General features: G+C 48.7%; 1 protein-coding gene across 1 annotated transcript in view; it reads right to left on the bottom strand.

Moving 5' to 3' along the window:
- The window catches only part of cadm4 (cell adhesion molecule 4), a gene marked incomplete at its 5' end in the record, with an annotated part of 47,653 nt that extends 25,139 nt beyond the window's left edge, over window positions 1-22,514 (bottom strand). Inside the window, 1 exon segment of the mRNA XM_062466215.1 lies at window positions 22,402-22,514. Within this exon segment, the coding sequence (XP_062322199.1) occupies window positions 22,402-22,514 (113 nt within the window).
- Window positions 22,515-22,859: the final 345 nt, after the last annotated feature.

Genomic DNA, 22,859 nt, shown 5'->3' with positions numbered 1-22,859 from the left:
TGAGAGAGAGAGAGAGAGAGGAGTGACTGTGAGAGAGAGAGAGAGAGAGTGAGTGTGAGTGTGAGTGTGAGTGTGAGTGTGAGTGTGAGTGTGAGTGTGAGTGTGAGTGTGAGTGTGAGTGTGAGTGTGAGTGTGAGTGTGAGTGTGAGTGTGAGTGTGAGTGTGAGAGTGAGAGAGAGAGAGAGAGAGAGAGAGAGAGAGGGGAAAGAGGGCAGGGAGAAACAGAATGAGATAGGGAGCCCAGGAAGGATAAAGGGCTTTGCCACCATGAATGTCATACCAATAAACCCCATCGGATATTGAGGCTCAGTCAGTGAGGTGGCGAGAGGAATGAGTGAGAGAAAGAACTAGAGGGATAGGAGAGAGGATGAAGATGTGGACACAGTCGCATTTTCAGTGTGGCTCAAACTCCCCGGAACACAACCAGACGGTTTTGTAAAGGAGAGACAGAGAGAAGGAGAAGTGTGATGAGGCCGCAGGGGTGAAGGAGAGGAGAGAGGGACTGAAGGAGCGGGGGTGAAGGAGAGGAGAGAGGGACTGAAGGAGCAGGGGTGAAGGAGAGGAGAGAGGGACTGAAGGAGCGGGGGTGAAGGAGAGGAGAGAGGGACTGAAGGAGCAGGGGTGAAGGAGAGGAGAGAGGGACTGAAGGAGCAATGGACAAAGCAGAACAGGCCACAGAGACACATTTGCAAAGGGGAAATGGAGCAAAATATTAGGGAAGAAGGAAAAAGGGTAAAAAAAAAGAGGTGGCCAGTCAAAGAGAGAGAGTGGTGGAGTTAGACAGTAAGAGAGAGGGGAGAGGAGAGAGAGAGAGAGAGAGAGAGAGAGAGAGAGAGAGAGAGAGAGAGAGAGAGAGAGAGAGAGAGAGAGAGAGAGTGAGTGAGTGAGTGAGTGAGTGACCAAGATGGATATCGCAAGACGGAGCAAGAGTGTGACAGTGAGAGCAAAAGATGTTTGTGGCAATGAGAATTACCATTAATAACATCTAAAAATAACACTGGCAAACCAGCCCTGGCTAGCCTGACTAATGGCAAGAGAAGGCAAGAGGTAATTACACAGAGCTATTAGCATACACACCGCCATAAAATATTCAAACAGGAAACCAAGGGCCCGGTTTCTAGCGCCGTTGGGCTAAAGCCAGCCAATCGCTGCCTAGCGACCACGGACGGTTGACGTGTGACTCATCCGCCTTCAGACAAGCGTGGCTCCTTGCCCAAATCTGCCTACCTGGTGAGCTGGTGTCAGCATGTCACAGACACACATTTGAGCATGCATACACACACACACACACACACACACACACACACACAGTCACTTGTAACCAGGATTAGAAAGGACGACACTCAGAAAAGAGAGGCACACACAGACACGCGTTTATACGCTGGGTAAAGACAAGCGCAAAGACGCTAATCTTAACGGACAGTTTGACAAACAATCACAGACACTCTTCACACTTTACTTTAAGCTGACTGGCACACACGCGCACACACACTCACTTACTTCGGGCTTAGCCAAACTCACTAATATGGTGAGTGTGATCATATTGGACATTTTGACATACAAGGAAGCAATGAATTTAAACAAGAATTCACAGACAAATACAAAGACACACACACACACTCCTAGATATGCTCACACATTGATACACACTGGCAGGCTGGCCTTGAACCCCACATTATACTCCTGGAGACCACAGATCTCACACACACACACCCTTTTTTTTAACCACATTCACGCAGTCACACATGCTGTTTCTTTCCGGTAACTACAAACCAAGAAACATGGGGGACGTTGTCCCCCATGTTTCCTCTATTGAAGATCACAGTAGCATGCTAGCGCAAAGCAAAATACAAGGCTTGTCAAACACACATCCATGCATACCTGTAGAACACACAGACACACAAATCTGAAGTATAGGCGCACACACACACACACACACACAGACAAAAATAGGAGCTTCTGACAAGAGTAGAGAAAATTCTTGGTGAAAGGTCAGCTATAAACCAAGGACAAACTCACATAGCCATCCTTCCTAGCTGCCTTTAGTTTAAGCGTGCAGACATATTACATGGTTTCTGTTTAGAGAGAGAATTCAGGGTTTCAAATTGATTTTAGTATTACTATTAGATTCATTCGGAAACATGTCCCTCTTTTAACGCTTATAACATTAACTGACCCACAGTTATCAAATAAATACAGAATACATAATTCTCAAACATCATTTTTGTGTTCTGTGGCTGGTGTTAGAGCTAAAGATTTACTCTAACAAAAACACTAGTCTTTTGCTGATATTTAATCCTTTGTGCTTTCATGGTCAAAAAACATTCAATACAAAAACCCAGCTATTGGCACTGTTTAAACAAGATGATGATCTCCTTTGAGAGATAAATAGAGAGAAACAAATATATATATAAAAAAAAACAAAAGAACCTTCTGAGTTTCAGAAGAATTCAAGGCGGATTCTATATGACACAATCTGATAGAATATGTATTATACAATGTTCTTGGTGTAATGGCAAAACATGTCTGAGTTATCATAGCAACTCGTACAAGCCCAGCAGTTGTTTAGGAATGCTTTTGTGATGCACTGAGGGTGTCGGAATGGGCAGAGAGGTAGGTGGAAAGAGAAAGCCAAAGAGACAGAGGGAGAGAGTAGGAGCAAAGTATGTTTGCAGCAGATAAGGAGGCAGCGCTAAATCAGGGTCTGCAAGGATGTATGCTATTAGGCAGGATAAATATGTTTATTCAAACGGTAACTTTCACATCGGAAATGGAAAAAACGTCAGTGGGGAGAGATGGGGGGGGGGGGTGAAGAAGTGGGTAGTGAGAGCGAGGACAGGAAGGGCAAGGAGGGTGAGAGAGAGGATGAGCGAGCGAGCAAGAGATGAATGAGGTGGCCTTGCGCAGAGGCAAGAGGAGAGATAAGGAGAACGTAGCTATTTCATTTGTCTAATTATATTTATCTTCCTGCTCTCGAGAACAAAGGAGACAAATGGTGCTTACCAAACACACACACACACACACACACACACACACACACACTCACACTGACCAAAGCCTCACAGGGAAAGAAAACAAACAAGAGCTTGCGAAGCAAGGGAAGAAAAGTAAAGGGGAATGAGAAACTTCCTGTTGAGATGGGCGGAGAGAGAGGGAGGCAAGGAGACAAGCTAAGGGCACCAGCCAGATTGACACTGAAAAATTAATGTGCAATTGCAAAGACGAATGCGAGAGTGAGAAAGATGGAAAGAGAGAGAGAGAGAGAGCGCGCGGGATCAACAGGAGGAGAGGAGTGGGAGAACATTAGTCACAGAACAAACAGATTTGAAGGTAGGGGTCTGAGCAACACAGTCGCTCTCCCTTATCCTCCTTCTCTCTCTCTCCCTTTATACTCCATCTGTCTCGCTCTTCTGCTTTGTCAATCTTCCCCTCTAGAGAAAAATCTGCTTATTTGTATGTGCGCGTGTGTGTGTGTGTGTACGTGCGAGTCCGTTTGGGTGTCGCACACATGCAACGCTCATCTCTCTGTAGATCTGATTGTGTCCATTTGTCTTGGTGTCACGCTGCTCTCCGATTTGCCATCTGCTTGACAGGGACGCACTGTGGCCCTTTATTGATTGGCCTTCGCAGCCGTCAGTCATCCTATCCGTCGGGGTGAGGCCCCGTTCCCTACGCTCGCTCCAACCAGGAGACGTGCATCAGTCCCTTTCCTCCACCCAGACACCCACCCTTCGATTAGCACACCTCCAACCGCCAACCCTAAACCCCCGTGAAATATCCTCAAGTCCGCACCCACCTCCACGCCCCCCCCCCGCCCCCGCCCCCCCCCGCCCCCTCATCCCTTTCTCCGCTCCCTCGATTTTATAGATGGTACAAATCACCGTTACAGGGCTTTTTTATGCGGTGATCAGTCGCCCAAATGGAGCATCGGGGCAAGCTACTGATTACCTGTCATAGCGTGGCATAGGTTATGAACTGCGTACATACATTCATTCCGCAACTGAAACAGCACCACTAACAATCTATAAGAGCTGCCGTAAATTCACGGAAACGTGAGAAATCATCATTCTTCTCGATATCGAGTTGGGCGCTCCAAGTTGTCCAATGAGCAGGGAGGGCTCCTGTGAGGTGTCCAATAGAAAAGCATCGCAACAATGAAGTAGCCATGGAGACAGAGAGTTGCTTGAGTGACATGACACATCTAGTGATAGGGGGGGATCTAGGTTATGACTAGGACCTAGACCAGGGTGTTAGGACTAGGACTATTAAATCCGGCATGATGTGGATGAATTCTTGTATTCAATTGTTGTTTTAACAGCATGTACCCACACACACACGTGCTTGAATTTCACATGAACACTAATTTCACTGTAGAACCAGTCCTATCCATCATCTGCAACGAACTCAATCACATACCTACAAGCACAAACATTCTACACACCACGCACACACACACACACACAACCTGTGTGTGCTCTGGCCAATCAGAAGCGGGGCTGGTAACCTGCACTCAGCGTGGGCTGCTGATTGGCCACTCCCGCAACTAAACCACCTTGCCGCTCCATGAAGCTCAAACTACCAGCGTTATCATTACCCAATCATGCCTGCCCCGGCCCACCTTCCCAAACATCGCCTACAGAGATGGAGAGGAGACCACTGGCACTCTGAATGTAGCGTGTCTAGGTGTGTGTGTGTGTGTGTGTGTGTGTGTGTGTGTGTGTGTGTATGAGTCATCATGCTTTGTGTGTTTTGAGTTTCAACGTGAATGTCGGGTCGTGGCTTTGTCCGCACGTGTGTGTGTGTGTGTGTCGGTGTGCATGCATGTGTGTGTGTGAGTAAGAGAATAAGAGAGAGTAGCTTTGAGTTGAGTTCATTTCCACCTCATCTACCTCAAGCTCATCCTTCCATGCTGAGCCAATCAGAGTCCTCGGAGACAGACGGCGTCTCCAGCCGAGCTCTGAGAAGTCAGCTCATCACTGAACAGACACAGCGCCCGGACACACAAACACACACACACACACACACACACACACAAGTACACAGACACGGGTCCAAACACTATAAAGGTCTATTAGAGCCAGCAGTATGTACAAAACACATTTCAACACCATGGGGATCCGAAAATTGTTGACATCACATTAATACACTGTAAACGTTTTGGTCTGTTTCTATAAAGTGTTTGACATGGTAGTGTGAAGTTTGTGTTTGCACGGGTGTGCTTGTGTTTGCACCCCGGTGTACGCGTGTTCACACCCCTGTACGAGTGTTTGCGTACGTTTGTGTGCGAGTGTGTATTTGTGGAACCAGAAAGAGTATGTGTGCGCTCAATCATCCACTCCGACTCCAGCAGCAATGTGTGACCTCGTCACCAGGCCTCGGGCACCGATTAACAGCCAATCCATGGTCTCCATTCTGAACACCCAATCCAACCCACAGCTCTCAACCTTCCACCTCCCATCCCACACTCATCCACACTGACCGCACACACAGGGGGGAGGATCATATGAGGAGAAAGGGAAGGAGAACATAGAAAGGGATGGAATGAGAACGAGAGAGAGAGAGAGAGAGAGAGAGAGAGAGAGAGAGAGAGAGAGAGAGAGAGAGAGAGAGTGTAAGTGGGTGGATGGAGAGACAGATGGCTGGAGAGGTAGGAGTGGACACAAAGATAAAGAGAGGGGTTGAAATGACAGACATGCTGAGAGCTGAAAAGGGAGATTCGGGGGGAGAGAGAGAGAGAGAAAGAGAGGAGACAGAGAGAGGCTTAGACAGATGGAGGGAGGGAGCGAAGGAGTGATGCCCTTCCAGTGGGCCGAGAGGAAGCAGCCGTTGTGAGCCCAGAGAGCAATTAGATTTATCTGCCTCGTTAACAGGGAGCATAATTGACTACATGCGCCTGTCTTCAGATACCCTGAGAGATGGATACAGTGAGTGAAAGACCAGAGAGAACAGGTGGAAGAGAACAAATATGAAGAGAAGACAGGGAGGTTGGGTTGAAGGGAGGGGTGAAAATGGACAGAACAGGAGACAGCTGTTTCGGACGTTTTGGGCTATTTGACTCAGTAAGAGAAAAATAATATACATAATATACTGTACATACAGTGTACATACGAGTAAAATACACTTAATAACTCCATTCTTGACTGTGTGCCGTGTGTGGGCTGTGTGTGAACGCTGTGTGTGTGTGTGTGTGTGTGTGTGTGTGTGTGTGCGTGTGTGTGTGTGTGTGTGTGTAGCAGTACCTGGTGAGTGATGAACAGAACTGGTTCAACAGGTTTGATGAGGAATTTGTTATACTTCAGGCTTCAACAAGTCATTCACTGACATCAGACTTGCCTTAACCTGGTGTGTGTGTTCATACCACCTTAGTGTGACATTGTTTCTTTGATCAAGGGCTGGACTGTAGATGCCTTTCAGCTATGCGGGTGGCACCAGTTTCAAAAAGAAAAAGGGAAAAAAGAGAGAGAGAGAGAACTACTTCTAAACCACTCTTTAAAACGCCCCCGCCAAACACATTGCCTTCCATTGCATCATGGGTACGGCTCAAACTAAGAATGAAAGGATTTAAAGCAATCTTTCTATGATCTCCTTTTCATCCTTACTCTCACCCCCACATTCACATCTCCTTCTCTAATTTGTTCCCTTATTTGATTGTATATTTTCAGACTTTCAGTTTTTAGTTCTCATTCTTGCCGTTGTACCAGGAAAACGTATTTACAGCGTCAGTCTGAAAGTGAAAGAGATTGACACTATAAAACCCCCTAGAATCCCCATGCTAATGGTGTTCCAACAGTTGGCCTGCATTCAACTACTATGTGACCTGAATCGGCCCTCCAAAACCCCTTTTAAACTTTACACACACACACAAACAAACAAACACACACACACACACACACTTTTGTGACTGCACGCTACATTGGAAACTGAAATGGCTTTTCTCCGTTCTGCAAGTCGTTGCTGCTGCAGGTTTATTTCTGATAGCTTTCTTTCCCAAACATACAACCAGCCACCCAATCATCCAGCCACCCAATCATCCAGCCGTCCAATCAGCCAGCAGGCCTGTCAGCCAGCCAGCCACATTGAAGTCTTAGATGACTTGTGATGAATATGGAGATGAGGATTTGGAGTAGAGAGGAATAAACTCAAGAGGGAGACAGACAGTGTGAAGGAGAGAAAGATGGGGACAGATAGACAGATACATGAGAGAGAGACAGATACATGAGAGAGAGACAGATACATGAGAGAGAGAGAAGAGAGTGAAAGAGAGAAAGATGGATAGAGAGTGATAGACAAATACATGAGAGAGAGAAGAGAGTGAAAGAGAGAAAAGAGAAGGGTGTCTGAGGTGCATTACCTGCATATCCTCTGGGTCGTGGTTGGATTACTCCTGAGTGAGTGAGTGTGTGTGTGTGTGTGTGTGTGTGTGTGTGTGTGTGTGTGTGTGAGTGAGAGAGAGGGCGGAGAGGAAGCAAAAGAAAGACTGTTGGTGTCTTGTTTAACGTGCGTGTGTGTGTGTATCCATGTGTGGTAGCACCGCTGATGAGACAGCCAAGGGGTCGGTGTCGAAACACTTCTAAGGGCAGCAGGTCACGGCAGTTATCCAGCACTCTCTGCTGCAGCCACACACACACACACACATACACCTGTTCCCCTTTCACCTCCTCTCCCTCTCTCTCTCTTGTACTATCTCTATTGTACCGTCTCTTCACAGAAGGTTTCCCAGCTCCATTGGGATCAACATATCTGCACTCACCTACCGATTCCTTCTGTTCATCCAACGCAAACACACACACACACACACACCAGACACCCCTTCGCTCTCCCACTCAGTTCAACTTCCGGTCAGAGATAAATGCTTATACAGCATCTGCTGTGTATATCCATGTACATTGAGTCACTCGGCCATATACTGGAGAATCCAGAGCGACTTACAGTAAGTACAGGGACAGTCTCCCCGAGGCAAGTAGGGTGAAGTGCCTTGCCCAAGGACACAACGTCATTTTAGCATGGCCGGGAATCGAACCAACAACCTTCTAATTAATAGCCCGACTCAGTCCGCTCAGCCATCTGACTCCCTACATAACAGTTTACATTTACCTTTAGTCATTTCGCAGACGCTCTTATCCAGAGCAACTTACAGTAAGTACAGGGACATTCCCCTGAGGCAAGTAGGGTGAAGTGCCTTGCCCAAGGACACAACGTCATTTGGCACAGCCGGGAATCGAACTGGCAACCTTATGATTACTGGCCCGATTCCCTCACCGCTCAGCCACCTGACTCCCAGTATTGCATGTGAAGAGGCCACGCCCACTTTATCTACAGAGCGTTGTCCTTGGAGGGGAGGTCAGAGCGAGAATTTGAAGCCTGACTCTGTTGCCGGTTTTGACATTTCTAGTTCCTGCACCTCCTCGTCCTTGTCTTCATCGCCAACATAATCATCATCATCATCATCATTGCCATCACCGCCACCCTCCTCCGGGTCACACCTGTCCCTGTGTTCAGCTTCTCATTTCCTGCCTCGTTTCAATTAGGTTGGAAGCGAGAAGCGAGGAAACTTTGTTCTCCCGACGTGATGAATTTTTGGGCTAATGAAGGCCATCTCCGTTGTTTCTGAAGGTCTTCCTGTTTCTCCACTCAGTAGATGAGCTTCAACGAGACCAACTCCCATTTCCTCATCTTCTCTAATTACACTGTTTGTTTGGCCTGTTGGCTGAGGTTTAATAGTGAGGGGGAATCATCATTAAAATGATTTAGAGATATAATCCATTTCCCTTTTCCCTCTCTGGCCCCCCAAAATAACTCACACTAATATCACCGCTAGGATTACATCTGATTAGATTAATCCCTTTATCCACCCCCCAACCCCTCTGCCCCCGACCCCCCGTCTCATCCCGCTCTCACCCTCCATCCTCCACTTTTCCTCATTCTCTCACCCTCCTCACTGTCTCTCGATGTTCCTCGGTTGAACCCGCCTCCTCAGGTTAAGGCTGTTATTTCCCAGAATGCACGGCCTCTGACACTCTCTCTAGCTCTCTCTCCCTCCCTCGCTCTCTCTGAGTAATTATGATCTGGAAATTCTAATCGTCCTGCCCCGTGGCTCAACTGCAATCTCTTCATTTTCTCTTTTTTTGGGGTATTTTTTCTCTTCCATTTTTGGGTCTAATATACACCATTCTCTCCTTTCTCGGGAAGTTCTTCGTCAACACTCAGTCTTCTCCATCTTCCTCCTTTCTTATCTTCATCAGACGCCCCCTGGCACACGTGTGTAGTTCTCCCCCCCCTCCTACCCTAAGGGTGTGTGTGTGTGTGGTCCCCAGGCTTGGATCGGGGTGTGTGTTCAACAGCAGAGTCTTAGGGCCTAATGGTGATAAATATGGATAATAACTGATGTTTCTCCACTTCAAATAAAGTGAGTCACTTCCACAGCAGCCACCACTCCGGATCCATACTCATTATCATGTCCCTTTTAACAACCATCGGTGTGTGTGTGTGTGTGTGTGTGTGTGTGTGTGTGTGTGTATATGTGTATGTGTTTGTGTGTCTGCAGTTTTGTATGCGAGACAGAATGACAAGACAGTTACGTGCTCAAACGTAAGAATGGTCGTGCTTTGCTTCAGGTCCATCCCAGAATAGCATGAAGTCATCGTCATCATTTTTGGAGCCTTGTTCGTCATGGTTTTAATGAGGGTTGGTGGGGGTGGGGGGCGCGGAGGGGACCAAGTTGGGGAGACGTGATCAAACGTAAGGTAGGCTACGTGATGCAGGCTGCCGCTGAAATCCTCATTTCTGCTCCTCCCGCTTCGCACCCCTGTCATCAGTCCTGGAGACGCAGTTATTACAGAATCACATTTCCTCAACACGCAATGTTTACACAAGGAGATGTGCAATGTAATTGAAAGAGTGTCACTGGCGGACGATTCGTGTGGTAAATGTAAATATTGAATAATCGAAGCAAAAATAAATACATTTATAAAATTCGAATCTATCAATCTATCAAACAGCGATGGTGGGGCTGGGGGTGACTGGTGTGTGTGAGTGTGTGTCACTCTGCTGGTTTGATTCCACCTTCCCTTATTTATTACTTACCATTTACATTATGTAGCAGTTGTGATATGCAAATCAGAGGTGTATCAACAAGCTGATCTGCTACCTGGATGGAAACACGTGCACACACACGTGCACACACACACTCATTCAAATGTACCTGGGTTTTCTCTTTTAATCAACTGTCCTTTGTCCTTTTATGAATGAAGTCATTCAGAGAGATAAAGATACTAATATATATATAAAGAAAGAGAGGGAGAGCTAGAGGTAACACAGAGAAAAAAAGAACAAAAAAAAATCTGTCCTTTCAATGCCTTGATTTCTCGTCTTTCTTCACCATTGTGCTGGGATCCGAAACAGCTTTGTTTTAAATAAGGAAGCTGCAACCAGGGTCCAATCGCAGAACCAATTACTGCCCATTGTGTCGGCCTGTTCCAACCAGTAAAATACCAGTCATTAAATCGAGCAGCTAATAACAGCTTCCAAAGCCTGTCCCCCAACTGTCCCTTCGCCAGTTTTAATTTCCTTCTAAGCTTCCCATATTGATTCTATCCCCTTCCCGTCCCTCACCTCCCTCCCTCCATCTCTCGTTTCTTTTGCTCTTTTATTAATAACACAAAGCAATAACAAGTGTGTCACAACCCAAATTTTCACAAGCACAATTAAGGAGATTAATCTAAAGCTGCCCGACGTGTTTCCGATTCCTGACTGTGGCTTGGGTTCTCCCTGGCCATGCTGGGCCGCCGCGCTCGCCCCCCAAGCCCCCCCCCCCGCCCCCCCTCCCAGGCCCTGCTCCCGCCCCTACTGCAGCCCCCCCCCCCCGCCTCTCTTTCTTTCTTTCTCTCTGTCTACCCTTCCTCGTAGGCTGCCCCCTCCCAACCCCTGAAAGTGTTTAGAGTAGGTGAACCTGGACCGGAGAGGGCGAGAGAGGGCGAGAGAGAGAGAGAGAGAGAGAGAGAGAGAGAGAGAGAGAGAGAGAGAGAGAGAGAGAGAGAGAGAGAGAGAGAGAGAGAGAGAGAGAGAGAGAGAGAGAGAGAGCGAAAGAGAGGGGATGGAGAGCGGGAGCCGTACAGGAAGAGATGGGATTTGTTGGTGTGACAGCAAGGAGATGGGGAAAGAGGGGAGATAGACGGGGTAAGACGCTGCCAACAGGAAGCGTCTCCTCCTGGTGGTACATTTCTGAGGCTGGGGGCTGGAAAGCCAGAAATATGGATGTGCTGACGGAAAGAGAGAGATAAATAAAAGATAAGGGGGGGGGGGGGAGCAAAGGAGAAGGAGAGCAGACTTTGTAGGGGAGAGTACAGGGGAAAGGAGGGAAGGAGGTAGCACTAAATCGTTCTGTCTCCTATCCTTCAGCCTGTCCTCTGGGAGAGCTCATCTCCAAGCTGTTTATCCATCCACTAAACTGGCCCCCTGCATGCATGTGTGTGTGTGTGCTTGGGAGTGGGAGGCTGGGAGTGGAGGTCTGAACTGAACGTCATCATTGAAGAGCCCTATGTATGTGTGTGTGTGTGTTATGTGTAGGAGTGGAGAGAAACAAGAACATGGACTAAGGAGTATGTGTGAGCGTGTGTGTGTGTGTTGCCCGTGTGTGTGTGCTGTCCGTGTGTGGGTGCGCTATGGAACATTAGCGCTCTCTCAAAGTGTGAAAGTCTGCTAGATCCAGTGTCTGGCATGGACAGTGTGTTCCCAACACCAGTGACACCTTCTGGATAGCCCTGGACTGCAGCTTTGTACACACACACACACACATACACGGTATGTGTTCAGCATGATAACAGCAGTGGCACAATGATGTGCGTGTGCGTGCGTGTGTGTGTGTGTGCGCCAGCACGTGTGAGGGGAATAACAGACGAGCCAAGCATCATATCTCTGAGGTCCTTAAGGAACGCACACACACACACAGTGCACCCAAGCCCACGTGATGAGTCAGGAGAGGAATAGACGGACGCCGATATATAATAGATAAAAAGATAAACACGGTTAAATGGAAATGGAAGGAAGAGAGGAGAGCAAGTAGAGGGGAGCAAGTAGAGAAGAGATGAAACGGCAGAAAGAGCAGAATACAGGGAGTGGGTTAATAAGATCCTACAGCTACCTACCCCCCCCCCCCCCCCCCCCATCCCAACTCATTCGACATCATCTCGGTTTGGCCTGCAGAGAAAAATGAGCAAATTAAAAATGAATTTTTATAAACGAGGCTAAACTTCTCAAGGCTCAAGAAGAAGAAAAAAGTGGAGCTTTGCATCCACTTTCACCGAGACTTGGGGGAGATGGGGCTGTTGAGAGGGGGGGTGGGGGGGGGAAGAGCTGTAAGGAGAGGAACACAGAAGGGAGGGGAGTTAGAACGGCTGGGGAGAGTGAGAAAGAGAAAAATAGAGAGACAGAAAAGAGAGAGAGAAGCCAGGGAGAGAGATGCAGAGGGGGGGGGGGGGTGAGGTAGAGAGTAGGGATGTTGTTCGCCGCGTGCCGGTGGGGAAATGGAACCACAGGAGGAGATGAAAGGAGAAAAGGGATGGAGGGGGTCTAAAATATGAACGTGGAGGAGAAGGATAACGTCCATCTCCAGAAGTGCAGCACAGCACATAAGCAAAGTGCACACTTCAGCAAGCCCAGAGCGAGAGCCAGAGAGATGGGGGAGGAAAGCTAGCATTACAGAGCGGAGAGAGAGCGAGAGAGGGAGGGAGAGAGAGAGAGAGAGGGGGCGGGGGGACGGTAACCAACAGAGCGCAAGGTGAGGAAAGAAGGAAAGATGAGGAGATAGCTAGACCAAAGGAGAGAGCGTAGGAGGAGATTGAATAAAACAATAATGGTGGAATGGAATGGAAGGGACAGCAGGTAGATAAATGGAGAGACGAAGAGAAAGAGCGCGAGAAAAAAAAAAAACCACACATTTTGTCTATGCAAATGCATTGAAAAAGCAATAGCACTGGCGTTCCAGCTGGCCAACTGGGCCTAGTCTAATGTCTGCCTCTCTGTCTCTCTCTCTCTATCCCCCTTCTCCCTCTCACTGTCCCTATCCCCCTCCCTCCCTCTCCACACCTGGGCCTGACGCACATCTCCACAGCCTGGGGCAAAAGTTTGGGAGGGAGGCTGGGGCCGGGGGGCTGGGAGGGAGGCTGGGGCCGGGGGGCTGGGAGGGAGGCTGGGGCCGGGGGGCTGGGAGGGAGGCTGGGGCCGGGGGGCTGGGAGGGAGGCTGGGGCCGGGGGGCTGGGAGGGAGGCTGGGGCTGGGGGGCTGGGAGGGAGGCTGGGGCTGGGGGGGGGGGGGGTGCTGGGGGGCCGGGAGGGAGGGCTGCAGCTGCTCGCCAAGAGATCCATCACCAGGCAGCAAGCCTTTAAGGATCTAGACGTCCCCTCCCACGAAAATCGGTACCCCTCTCTTTCTCTACCTCCCTCCCTCCCTCCCTCCCTGGTCTCTGTCGGTTTCTCCCCCTCCCTCCCTCTCTCTCGCTCTCTCTCTCCCCCTCTCGCCCGGCTCCGAGGTGGCCATTGTGCGCGCTCAATCCACACGTCGCCCCAGATGCAGGGGGAAGTGGAGTGTGTGTGAGCATGGCTACTGTCGTTTAAGAGCACGGCTGGGTGGGAGATAGGCTGACAGTGGGGGGCGGGGGGCGGAGGGATGGCAATAAACCCTTCCAGGGTCCATGGTGAGTACATACACAACACCAATTAATCACTATTTGGTCCTCGTATCAGATTCCCGCTGAGGGCAAGAGGGAGGGATGTGAGGAGGGGATGAAAGGGAGGGTTTAAACAGGAGGAGTGGAAGAATGACAAGAGGGGAAAAAGAGAAAGGGATCACAAAGGATAGACAGGTCGTTTAAAAGTCACAGAGTCACAGACATCAAAAGAGAAAGATCAGGTTCTGAGTGAGGACAAAGGGGACTTAGAGGGATGCCAAACTACAAACACAACCATCTGGGAGAAGAGAAACATGAACACAACAGACAGATGTGTGTGGGTGTGTACTGTGTGTGTGTGTGTGTTTGTACACAGTATGCATGCGTGTATGGGTGCGTGTGTGTATGGGTGTATGTGTGTGTGTGTGTGTGTGTAAGTGCACCAGGTGTGTTCATCATTCATCTTCTGTGTCGCTGGAACGGGACTGGAAGCTTCTATAGAACCTGACATGTGAGTGATGCTGGGAGAAGAATCAGCCCATCCAGTACACACACACGTCTGTCCTGTATATGTGTGCTGTGTGTGTGTGTGTGTGTGTGTGGGGGGCAATGTGCGTCAATAAAGCAAGGAATAATTTATATTTATATACCCCCCATCCCTTTTGGGATCAACCTGCTTTTTAATTACCTGTGTTTTATGTTTGTTTTTAATTTTCCGTGTAAGCCTATAAATCTGTTTCCCCACAGCAACATTGCAATCTATTGCCACGGCAAATGTTTTAATTGCATAAACAAGTAGGGAGAATTCGTAGGAAGGACGTTGAGGTTACACTAAGCTATTTTCAAGTTGAAAGGGACCTGCCATTTTCTATGTTAAACACCAAATCAAAACCAACATATGTTTTGCGTCAAAAGTAGGATTACAAACCAAAGTTCCACAGGTAGCGGAAGAATAAGTATTTGTCACTATGGTGTAATAGCAAGGGTCTGCAGAGACAGTAGATTAGATGGGGTTGTGAGGTCATTTGGATCATTTGTTCCAATGATTAAGTCAGGCTGAAGTCGTTCAAGCTGGTCAGATAGGATTTCAACCACTGACATTCCACACAAACACGGACAAAAAACAGTGTCTCTCAAACTCTGCTGGATGAACACCAGGGGCTGCATTGATCAACTTCAGCGTGTGTGTGTGTGTGTGTGTGTGTGTGTGTGTGTGTGTGGAGGAGGAGGGGGGGCATTCTAAATGGCGTCATAAGGACCAGAGATCGCTACACCTTACCAGCTGACCACAGGAGAAACCAACAAAGACAAACAACACTGGGTTTGAACCTAAGCGTCCATCGACCCATTTCTGCTCCCACTGTTCCTTTTCCGTTTTCCCCAAGCTGAACCCCCCTCCCCTGACGTAGGAAAGCAATGTCTCAGTCGCCCTCGCTGCCAAGCCTACCTTACAGCCTAGCCTTAGGCCTGAGCGTCAAACACAGTCAGTGTCGTTGGCTGGCTGAATGGCCAGCTGGCAGGCAGGCCGGCTGAAGGACTGAATGGTTTTACTGGCTGACTAGCTAGCTGAGTGGCTGGCTGGCTAGTTGGCAGTCAGGGTGGTTGACTGACAGAGGAGCTGTCTGGCTGGCGTTCCTCACCTCCTCCTGCTCCTCCCTTTCCAGCCAAGCCAGGGAGAGATGGTATGGACATGCCCCATCTGCGGCCCATGATAACATTATTCTCCCCTGCAGATGGACATGGCGATATCAGCCTATCGTCTGCAGACACCCGCGACTGCAGCCGTGAGAGGCTGCAGTCGAGCAAGGCTGCATCCACCGGGGATGGGCCGCGCTTCGATCTACTGGCGTACAAGAGGAAGGAGCAGCGACACGCCAGGATGCCGTCACCACCTCTTCCATCGCCGGTTTCCCCTTTTGGCCGACTCCGGCGTGATCCACTTCACCCATCAAGGTTTTCGGGACGGTTTACGCAGCGCTGAGCGTGACAATCGTACTCGCACTGGGGGGGAGAGGGGTTGGGGCGAAAGGGAAGAGGGTCTTGTGAAGTGCAGTCATGGCTTCCCATCTGTGCCGCCGATCCTCTTGGACCGGTCCTCCTTCGCCCACCACTGGCCGCCCACACCCGCTTTGGTTTTGCCCACTGAAAAGGGCTCGCAAGAATTTTATGACCTTGTGAATCTCAAAGGGAGCCCAGCGAATCATCTCAGTAAATCCCCCATCCACCCAAACACCCTCACACCTCATTCTGTCTCTACTTCCATGCTAAGACCCACTCGACAACTCCCTCAAACCTTCTCTCCCTCCCTCCCTCCCTCCCTCTCTCTTCCTCCTTGAACACTTGGCGGTCTTAAGAGTGGCTAACTTTCCCAAGATTGTTTTCATGCGTTGTTAATTAATTGCCTCTAATTAATAGTTGTTTACAGTTGACTAATGAAGCAGATCAAAGCTCACCACTGATGCTGTTGTCAGAGAGCGAGCGAGAGAGAGAGAGAGAGAGAGAAGGAGGGTGTGTATTATGTAAAGGAATAATGGTTAAAAAGGGTTGGAGACTGAAGACGATTTTTGCATTGCGTAAACATTTCACTGGCATCTTTCCAAGGTGGTATTGGCCAATCTAGTCTGTTTGATCTGTCGGTGTTGGTCCTTATCAGTAAATCTGGCATTCATCTGATTTGCTCATTCCTCAAAGGCTGTATAGAACTGTTCAGATAAACAAATAATTGGTATTATGTAACCAAATCGCTCATAGCTAAAAACAATTAGCATTTCATAAACTTTTACCCACCTTTTCCCTCTCTGACTGACTTCAAAACATTGAAAGACTAAATTCACTGGCATGTTATGAAAACTATTATCACATTTCTGCTTGACGTGATTAAAAACTGTTTTATATCAGCTTTCATCTTTGTTCAAAAGAGCAGACTGCCTTGGGAGAAAAATGAATAACCATTGCTGTCCATCCAGCAGGCATACACACATCATCATATCATAACATTCTGAATGAGAGTCTGCAGCAAAGCTGACATTTGGAGGTATTGAGAAAAGCTAGGCTCATCAAAGCTTCAATGCAGTGTGTTCGCTTCTGAAAATATTACCTTAATGTCGCCAAAAGGATCTTCGTTGCGTTAGCATGCGAGCCCAGTACTAGCACGCGATCGATTGTGTATGAGCGAGAGAAAGAAAGAAAGAATGAAAAGGAGAGAGACAGAAAGTGTGCGGGGGGGGTGTGGGATAACAGGCGATGTGATGGCCGCTCATTTTATTTGACGAAATGAACACGGAACTCTCTCTGTGAGTAAAAGCACTGTCCATGACCTGCATAACAGGTATACAATACTGATGGATATGTTTGCCTTTGCCTGTGTGTGTGTTTGTGTGTGTGTGAACGCGTGTTGGTGTGTGTGCGTGTGTGTGTGTGTGTGTGTGTGTGTAGAACAACTTCCATCCATCACCATCTTATCTGTTCTAGTCTGAGCCGTATAGTTTGTGGTCATCTTGAGGTCCTTGAGGGTTTAGGTTGGTTGAGGGGCAGTTCTATGGGCGTATGTGAAGCCCTCTGTGACATGCTTGCGTGTAAAAAGGGCTATACAAATAAATTTGATTTTTCATCCACCTGCCCCTATCTCACTCTTATTTTCCCCACCAACATTCTCTGATTCACAGTGCGTTGCCTGTGGTCTACCCTTGACCCCCCCCCCCTCCCTGATCTCTCCTTTCTTGCTCCCCTCTCTTTCTTCCCTTCCTACGGGCTCTCCGACTGGCTTGGTTGAGCTGCAGGCCCCTCCCTCTCCCTCGTCTTCCTCCACCCCTCCCCTCTCAACTCCCAGCCCCTCCATCAGTCACTCGTTTGTTGGAGTCTCTCTCCCCCTCCCCCCCCCCCCCCTCCCCCCCGATGGACTGCCCGGTGCGATGCCCGGTGGACTGTGTCTCCACCCAGCCGAGGCTGTCTCACCTGGGCTAATCTACCTCTCTCCACTCCCTTTATCTCTCCAGAGGAGAACCTCATCACGGCCCATTCACTCTGGTCGTTCTCCGGCTTTCTGGACGGGAGTGTGCATTAGCCCTGGCTCCGGAGAGACACACTGGATCCATCCCTTCCATTTGAGACGCTTGGCCTTTGGGCTCAATCAGCTCCTCTCTTCCAATCAAGGAGAGCGAGGTCTAGAACCGGCGCCTGAGTACGGGGATAATCACCGGCATTACCGGGGCCCGCCGTCTCGCTGTGTTAGCGCCGCGGCCCAGCGGGAGTCACGGAGACAGGTGTCACAGCAGCCGGAGGGGGTGTTAAACAAGCACAGGGGCCGGCGACGGGGGATGGGGGGGTTTACTCTACACCATGGCAACTGTGTTTCCCGTGGAAGGGAATGTTCACCTCTTTGGCTCTCTATCACTTTTCAATCTCAGGATCCTCTTGTCTCTCTCTCTCCTTCACTCAGTGTCTCTCTGTCTCCCTCCCTCTCTCTTTCTCTTTCAGCCTTTCTCTGTCTCTCACCCTCTTCGTTTACGCTCCCCATTGCTGAATTCAATTTTGGAAGTGCTTCACATGAGAGCCCCACGTTCAAAGAACACATTGCCGCAGCGCCCCATGCGCGGCACCCGGCAACGGCTGAAGTGCGAATCGATGTTTACTGATTTCACCGTCTCAACAGCGAGGGCAAACAGACAGAGCCAAGGGTTGCTGCCATGAAAGCTGCTGTATCAGGGGACTGCGAGGTCACTGTAAGGGAACAGGAAGGGGGAGGGGATACCTCGCACGGACCAACCAGCAGAGGAAGAGAACCAGGACTAGAATGATTGACAGGCTGAAGGTTTGGCAGGAGCTGATGTGGCTTTCCCAAGTCCATGTTTCCTTCAAACATGAAAAAAAGTTTGCTAAAACTGTTTTCCAATTGATTTTTACACTCAAGGACAGTAGGCACCACTGTTATGATGATCCATCTCTAGTGAAGCACTGCCCAACCCTGTTCCTGGAAGGCTACCATCTTCTAAAATGTTCCTTTTTTTTACCATTCCAACCCTAATCCCACACATCTGATTCTAAGAAAAGCCTGGTCAACAAGTTGAATCTTGTTTGTTACAACTGGGCCTGGAGTGAAAATCAACAGGTAGTTAGATCTCCAGTAGCAAGGTTGGACAGCTCGGTCTAGGGAGAAGCTAAGGAGATAATTATACCCAAGGTGATGTCTGCACTTCTGGAACCAGTATTACCGTTTCAAAATAACACTCCTGACTAACAAGTCATCAACACTGTCATGGGTCGTCTTGTGTGTTTGGGTCAGCCCATTTTCATATCTGAACTCTCGAGGACAGATCAAGTTTCCTGTCAAAGGAAACATGCGGTGGCATGTGACGCTTGCGGGGAGACTCGATACTTCCACATCTGATCTTCTCCTCTCCACCCTGATATAAAAGGACTGACAGCCTGGGAAGGTTCAGTTGGAACTGGATTTGTAGAACAGAAACATTAAAAGCAGTAGGCAGCCACAGGGAGACAAGACAATGGTGGAGAATTATACAACAGATGACACGGCTTGTCACCAGCACTAAACAAGCAGCTTAAGAACCATTCCACTTGAGTAATCGAATCATAAAACTCTGGGAAGGATAAAATCAACCCACCACACTCAACTCTCTCCCTCTATCAGTTGTAACTTTCAAAAGGTGATACATTTGTTTATGTTTGAATATTTCCTGGTGGTTGTGTACTGGGAGACAGAGGCCTCTCTGAAAGCCCCTTTAACTGAAATGGCAGATCAAATGCTCCTCGATCCAACACCGGTGGGCCGTGTACCAACAGCCCTCCTCAGCCCTTCCCATGTTGACGAGCATGCCGATAGCGGCTGCCAAGTTTTGATTTTCCAATCATGTCGCCCTACAAGAGAGAAAATCACGAAATAAGGATGCAATACCATTCCATGCTGGCTCGGGTTTATCCGGGGACTGATGCACTCTGTTCCAGTAGAACTGGAGAGAACGGGAGTGGGAGCGCGGGCGGAGGTCTTGCGTTTTAATTAAATTGTCGACAACTTTATTTTATTTGGGTAGAGAATTATCCTCCTGGAGGTTCGGATCAAAGGATAAACCTTGGCTTATGGTGAAGGCTTCTTCAGAGCATTAAAGAACAAAGCGCCAGGCGGAAGCAGTGATTCCAGTGTAATGTGGAAGAAAGTAAGAAGGAAATCCTACTCTGACATGATGCAATCTCCACCTGACAAGCATCAAAAAACCTAATTGGGCTCAGTCTAGCACTCTTGCGTATGCAATCTAATTCCCGCTGCATTCAAGTGGAAACTGTAGTGTACTGTGTCAGCCATCTGAGGGTGTGTGTGTGTGCATATGATTCCCTTATTGGTGAGTCTGTGGCTTACTACAACATTGATTTATACTCAGCATTTCGAGGTGTGTGTGTGTGTGTTTGCCCCGGCGATAAATTCAAAACTTTTTTCTTTAACGGCATACAACTGCTGTCAGTTTTCAGCAGTATGGTCCCAGCAGAGGTGAGGCCTATAAACATAATGAGAACAGGCTAAAACAGAGGGCTGCCATTGGCCCGCAGTCAGAGAAACAAACATGGAAGTGATTTAAGGGGGAGGGGGGGCTAGCTCAGCCGGCCCGGCGGAAGCAGCTCGGCGGCGGATGCAGCGGTGGCGCCCGCCCGCGGCGGAGGTGGGGCTGGTTGCATTAGCAACTCAGAGGATGCCGGTTTGGCCTGCAGCTGTCCGAGATCGGCCACCTCTCACTGCCAAACCGTCTATACAGAGCGCTGACTGTGTGTGTGCGTGTGTGCGTGCGTGTGTGCCTCAGGCCTGCCCAGCAGACACGTGCTGTTAAGTCTTTGCCCTTCTTGTGCACCTCCTCCACCCCCCCCCATCCACCCCTTCTTCTCTCCATCCTCCTCTCCTTCCCGTTCTCTCCCTCTAATTTACTCCACGGTTAGCTAACTTTGACCTTCTGTCTCTCAAGTCTATCCATCCGTGCAGTGACTCTAGCCATCTCTCTCTCTCTCTGTTCCCCCCCCCTCCTCCTCCTCTTCCTCCTCCTCCTCTCCTAGCCGTTCGGCCCCCCTCTCTCCATCTTCCCCCCACTCCACCCCCACTCCCTGGGCCCTGTCAGCAGTTAGATTAATGACAGTGATCACCAACCAGCCCCCAACAGAGGCAGCCTGCAGCTCAGGAAAAACCCTGCACTGTAAGCAGCAACACACACACACGCATACATACACACAGCTCTCCAGTTAGACAAACATGCATAAATGCAAACGCCTACATGCATATGAATCATTTGCACTAAATCCCCCATCTCCCTTTATAACACACACACACACACACATACTCGGAGGAATCAATGCCAGGGCGAGAGTAAGGAAGGCTATCAGAGTGCAGTCACAGGGAGACTAGCAAGGAGGGAGCGCTGTACCGTTCTCCCAACAGGAGACGTCATCGGCACCGCGCAGGTCTGACTTTAACCCCTTCACTGCTCTGTTCGACGTAAACAATATATACCACTTCATACAATACCCGATATCAGCAGATACATAGGTAGGCAGTTAAGTTATTTCCTGAGCTGCCTCTTAAAGCAATCAAACACTTTTACCATCTACAGGATTTGAATCATTATTTCAGTTGATGTCATCCAAAATTTTTGTGACTAATAGGCATTGTTACAGAGTCTCTATTCCCTTAAACAGATGGTGTTTTACCCAAAGCTGTTCAGGAAAAGAGCAAGTTGTCTCAGAGACTTCATATGAATCCCAATCCCCGATCGGCAGCAGATGCACTTACCATGGGATGGCAAGCATGAAATAGGCTGTCCCCATGGGAACAGGACTATCCCAAGCAGACACAGGGGACAAGAGACAATGGCGTCGGGGTTGGTCTGATGATTTGGCACGCTAACGATTTTATTGATAGTCTATAGGCTGTATCAGGTTTACTCTGATAGTCCATTGACGACTCATAGGGAACAGTCAGTGCGAGGTTGTGACATATGATAGCCTATGACATTATGCAGAGCAGCACTGCGACTGTCTCTGGACACGGGCAAGTGCGTAGCATTCCCATCTCCTGCGGGTGTTATTGAAAATAGCCATTATCCTGTGATATTAATGCTACGTGCGGACTCACCGCCATGCATGTATCAAGGCTACGTCTGGCTACAGACACCCTAACGTGTTCTGTTAAGCAGCGGTGCATAATTAGTTGTGGCCTATTGTTTTACTTAGATAATAATTGCATTTAAAATGCACTCCGGCATGCATGTTTTACGGTTTTAAAAGGTGTAAGACATGTGGGCGACTTTTACTTTTGTTTTCGTTTTCGAGGGTCTCGTGGAATCCGGACGCGTCGATGATCGATGGTCGAGTCCTGCTAGTCCTCCCACAATTTCAATTGTTCTTTTATGCATTGTCAACGTACGGATTTCTCATGTCACTTTAACGCTGGCAGGCTACTCTAACACAACCCATATTGGCATTGACTAAGATCTGCAGAGTGCGCGTAGAACGTGCAGTCAACTGTCCCAGCGCTCTGCTTCGAAATTAGCCTATTTTAAAAACTGACAGAACAAAATGCTCTCGGGTGAATATTTGGTCTTCACTCAAACACACACACACCTTCAAACTTGAAACGTCAAGCATAACAATAGAAAGAAATCGTAGACAAGCGAATAGGTCTGCCGTGACCTCACAACAACCCGCGGATGCTACATTACCAAAGTCATTAATAAAGGTATCCTTACCCGAGCGCACAAGGAATGTGAGTATTATGGACAGGGACACGCAGCTCCAAACAGTCACAAATGCCATCGTTTACTCCCTCTGACTTGTTCCTTGGTATTCCTCTTGCTTGAAGATTTCAAACTGACATGAACCCGCAGGTCCACAGGCAACCAGTCTTAGCAGTGTGTTCTCGGTGGTGTCGCTTATTACATACCAAACTATGATACACACATTCACACCCACTTTCCCTGTAAAGTGGTTGAGGGGAAGGTGGTGGTGGTTCAGCTGGTTTTCTTGGCGATTCTGAAATGTAAATATATTCAAAAAGTATGTGAAGGGGGCGGGATCTCAAGCTTCTTCAGCCAATTGCGCGAAGAGAAAGCAAAGTGGAGGCGTGTTTAAAAGAATCTGAGGGCGGAGTTCCCAAATAATGACAAGGGCGGGAGAGAGGGGCGCATGTTTCCTTCCTCGAGCTAAT

The sequence above is a fragment of the Osmerus eperlanus genome, chromosome 7 (assembly GCF_963692335.1).
Source record: "Osmerus eperlanus chromosome 7, fOsmEpe2.1, whole genome shotgun sequence".
In the NCBI taxonomy this organism is placed as follows: Eukaryota; Metazoa; Chordata; class Actinopteri; order Osmeriformes; family Osmeridae; genus Osmerus; species Osmerus eperlanus.
The sequence above is the reverse complement of the archived record's forward strand: the minus strand, read 5'-3'. Positions and strand labels throughout refer to the sequence as shown.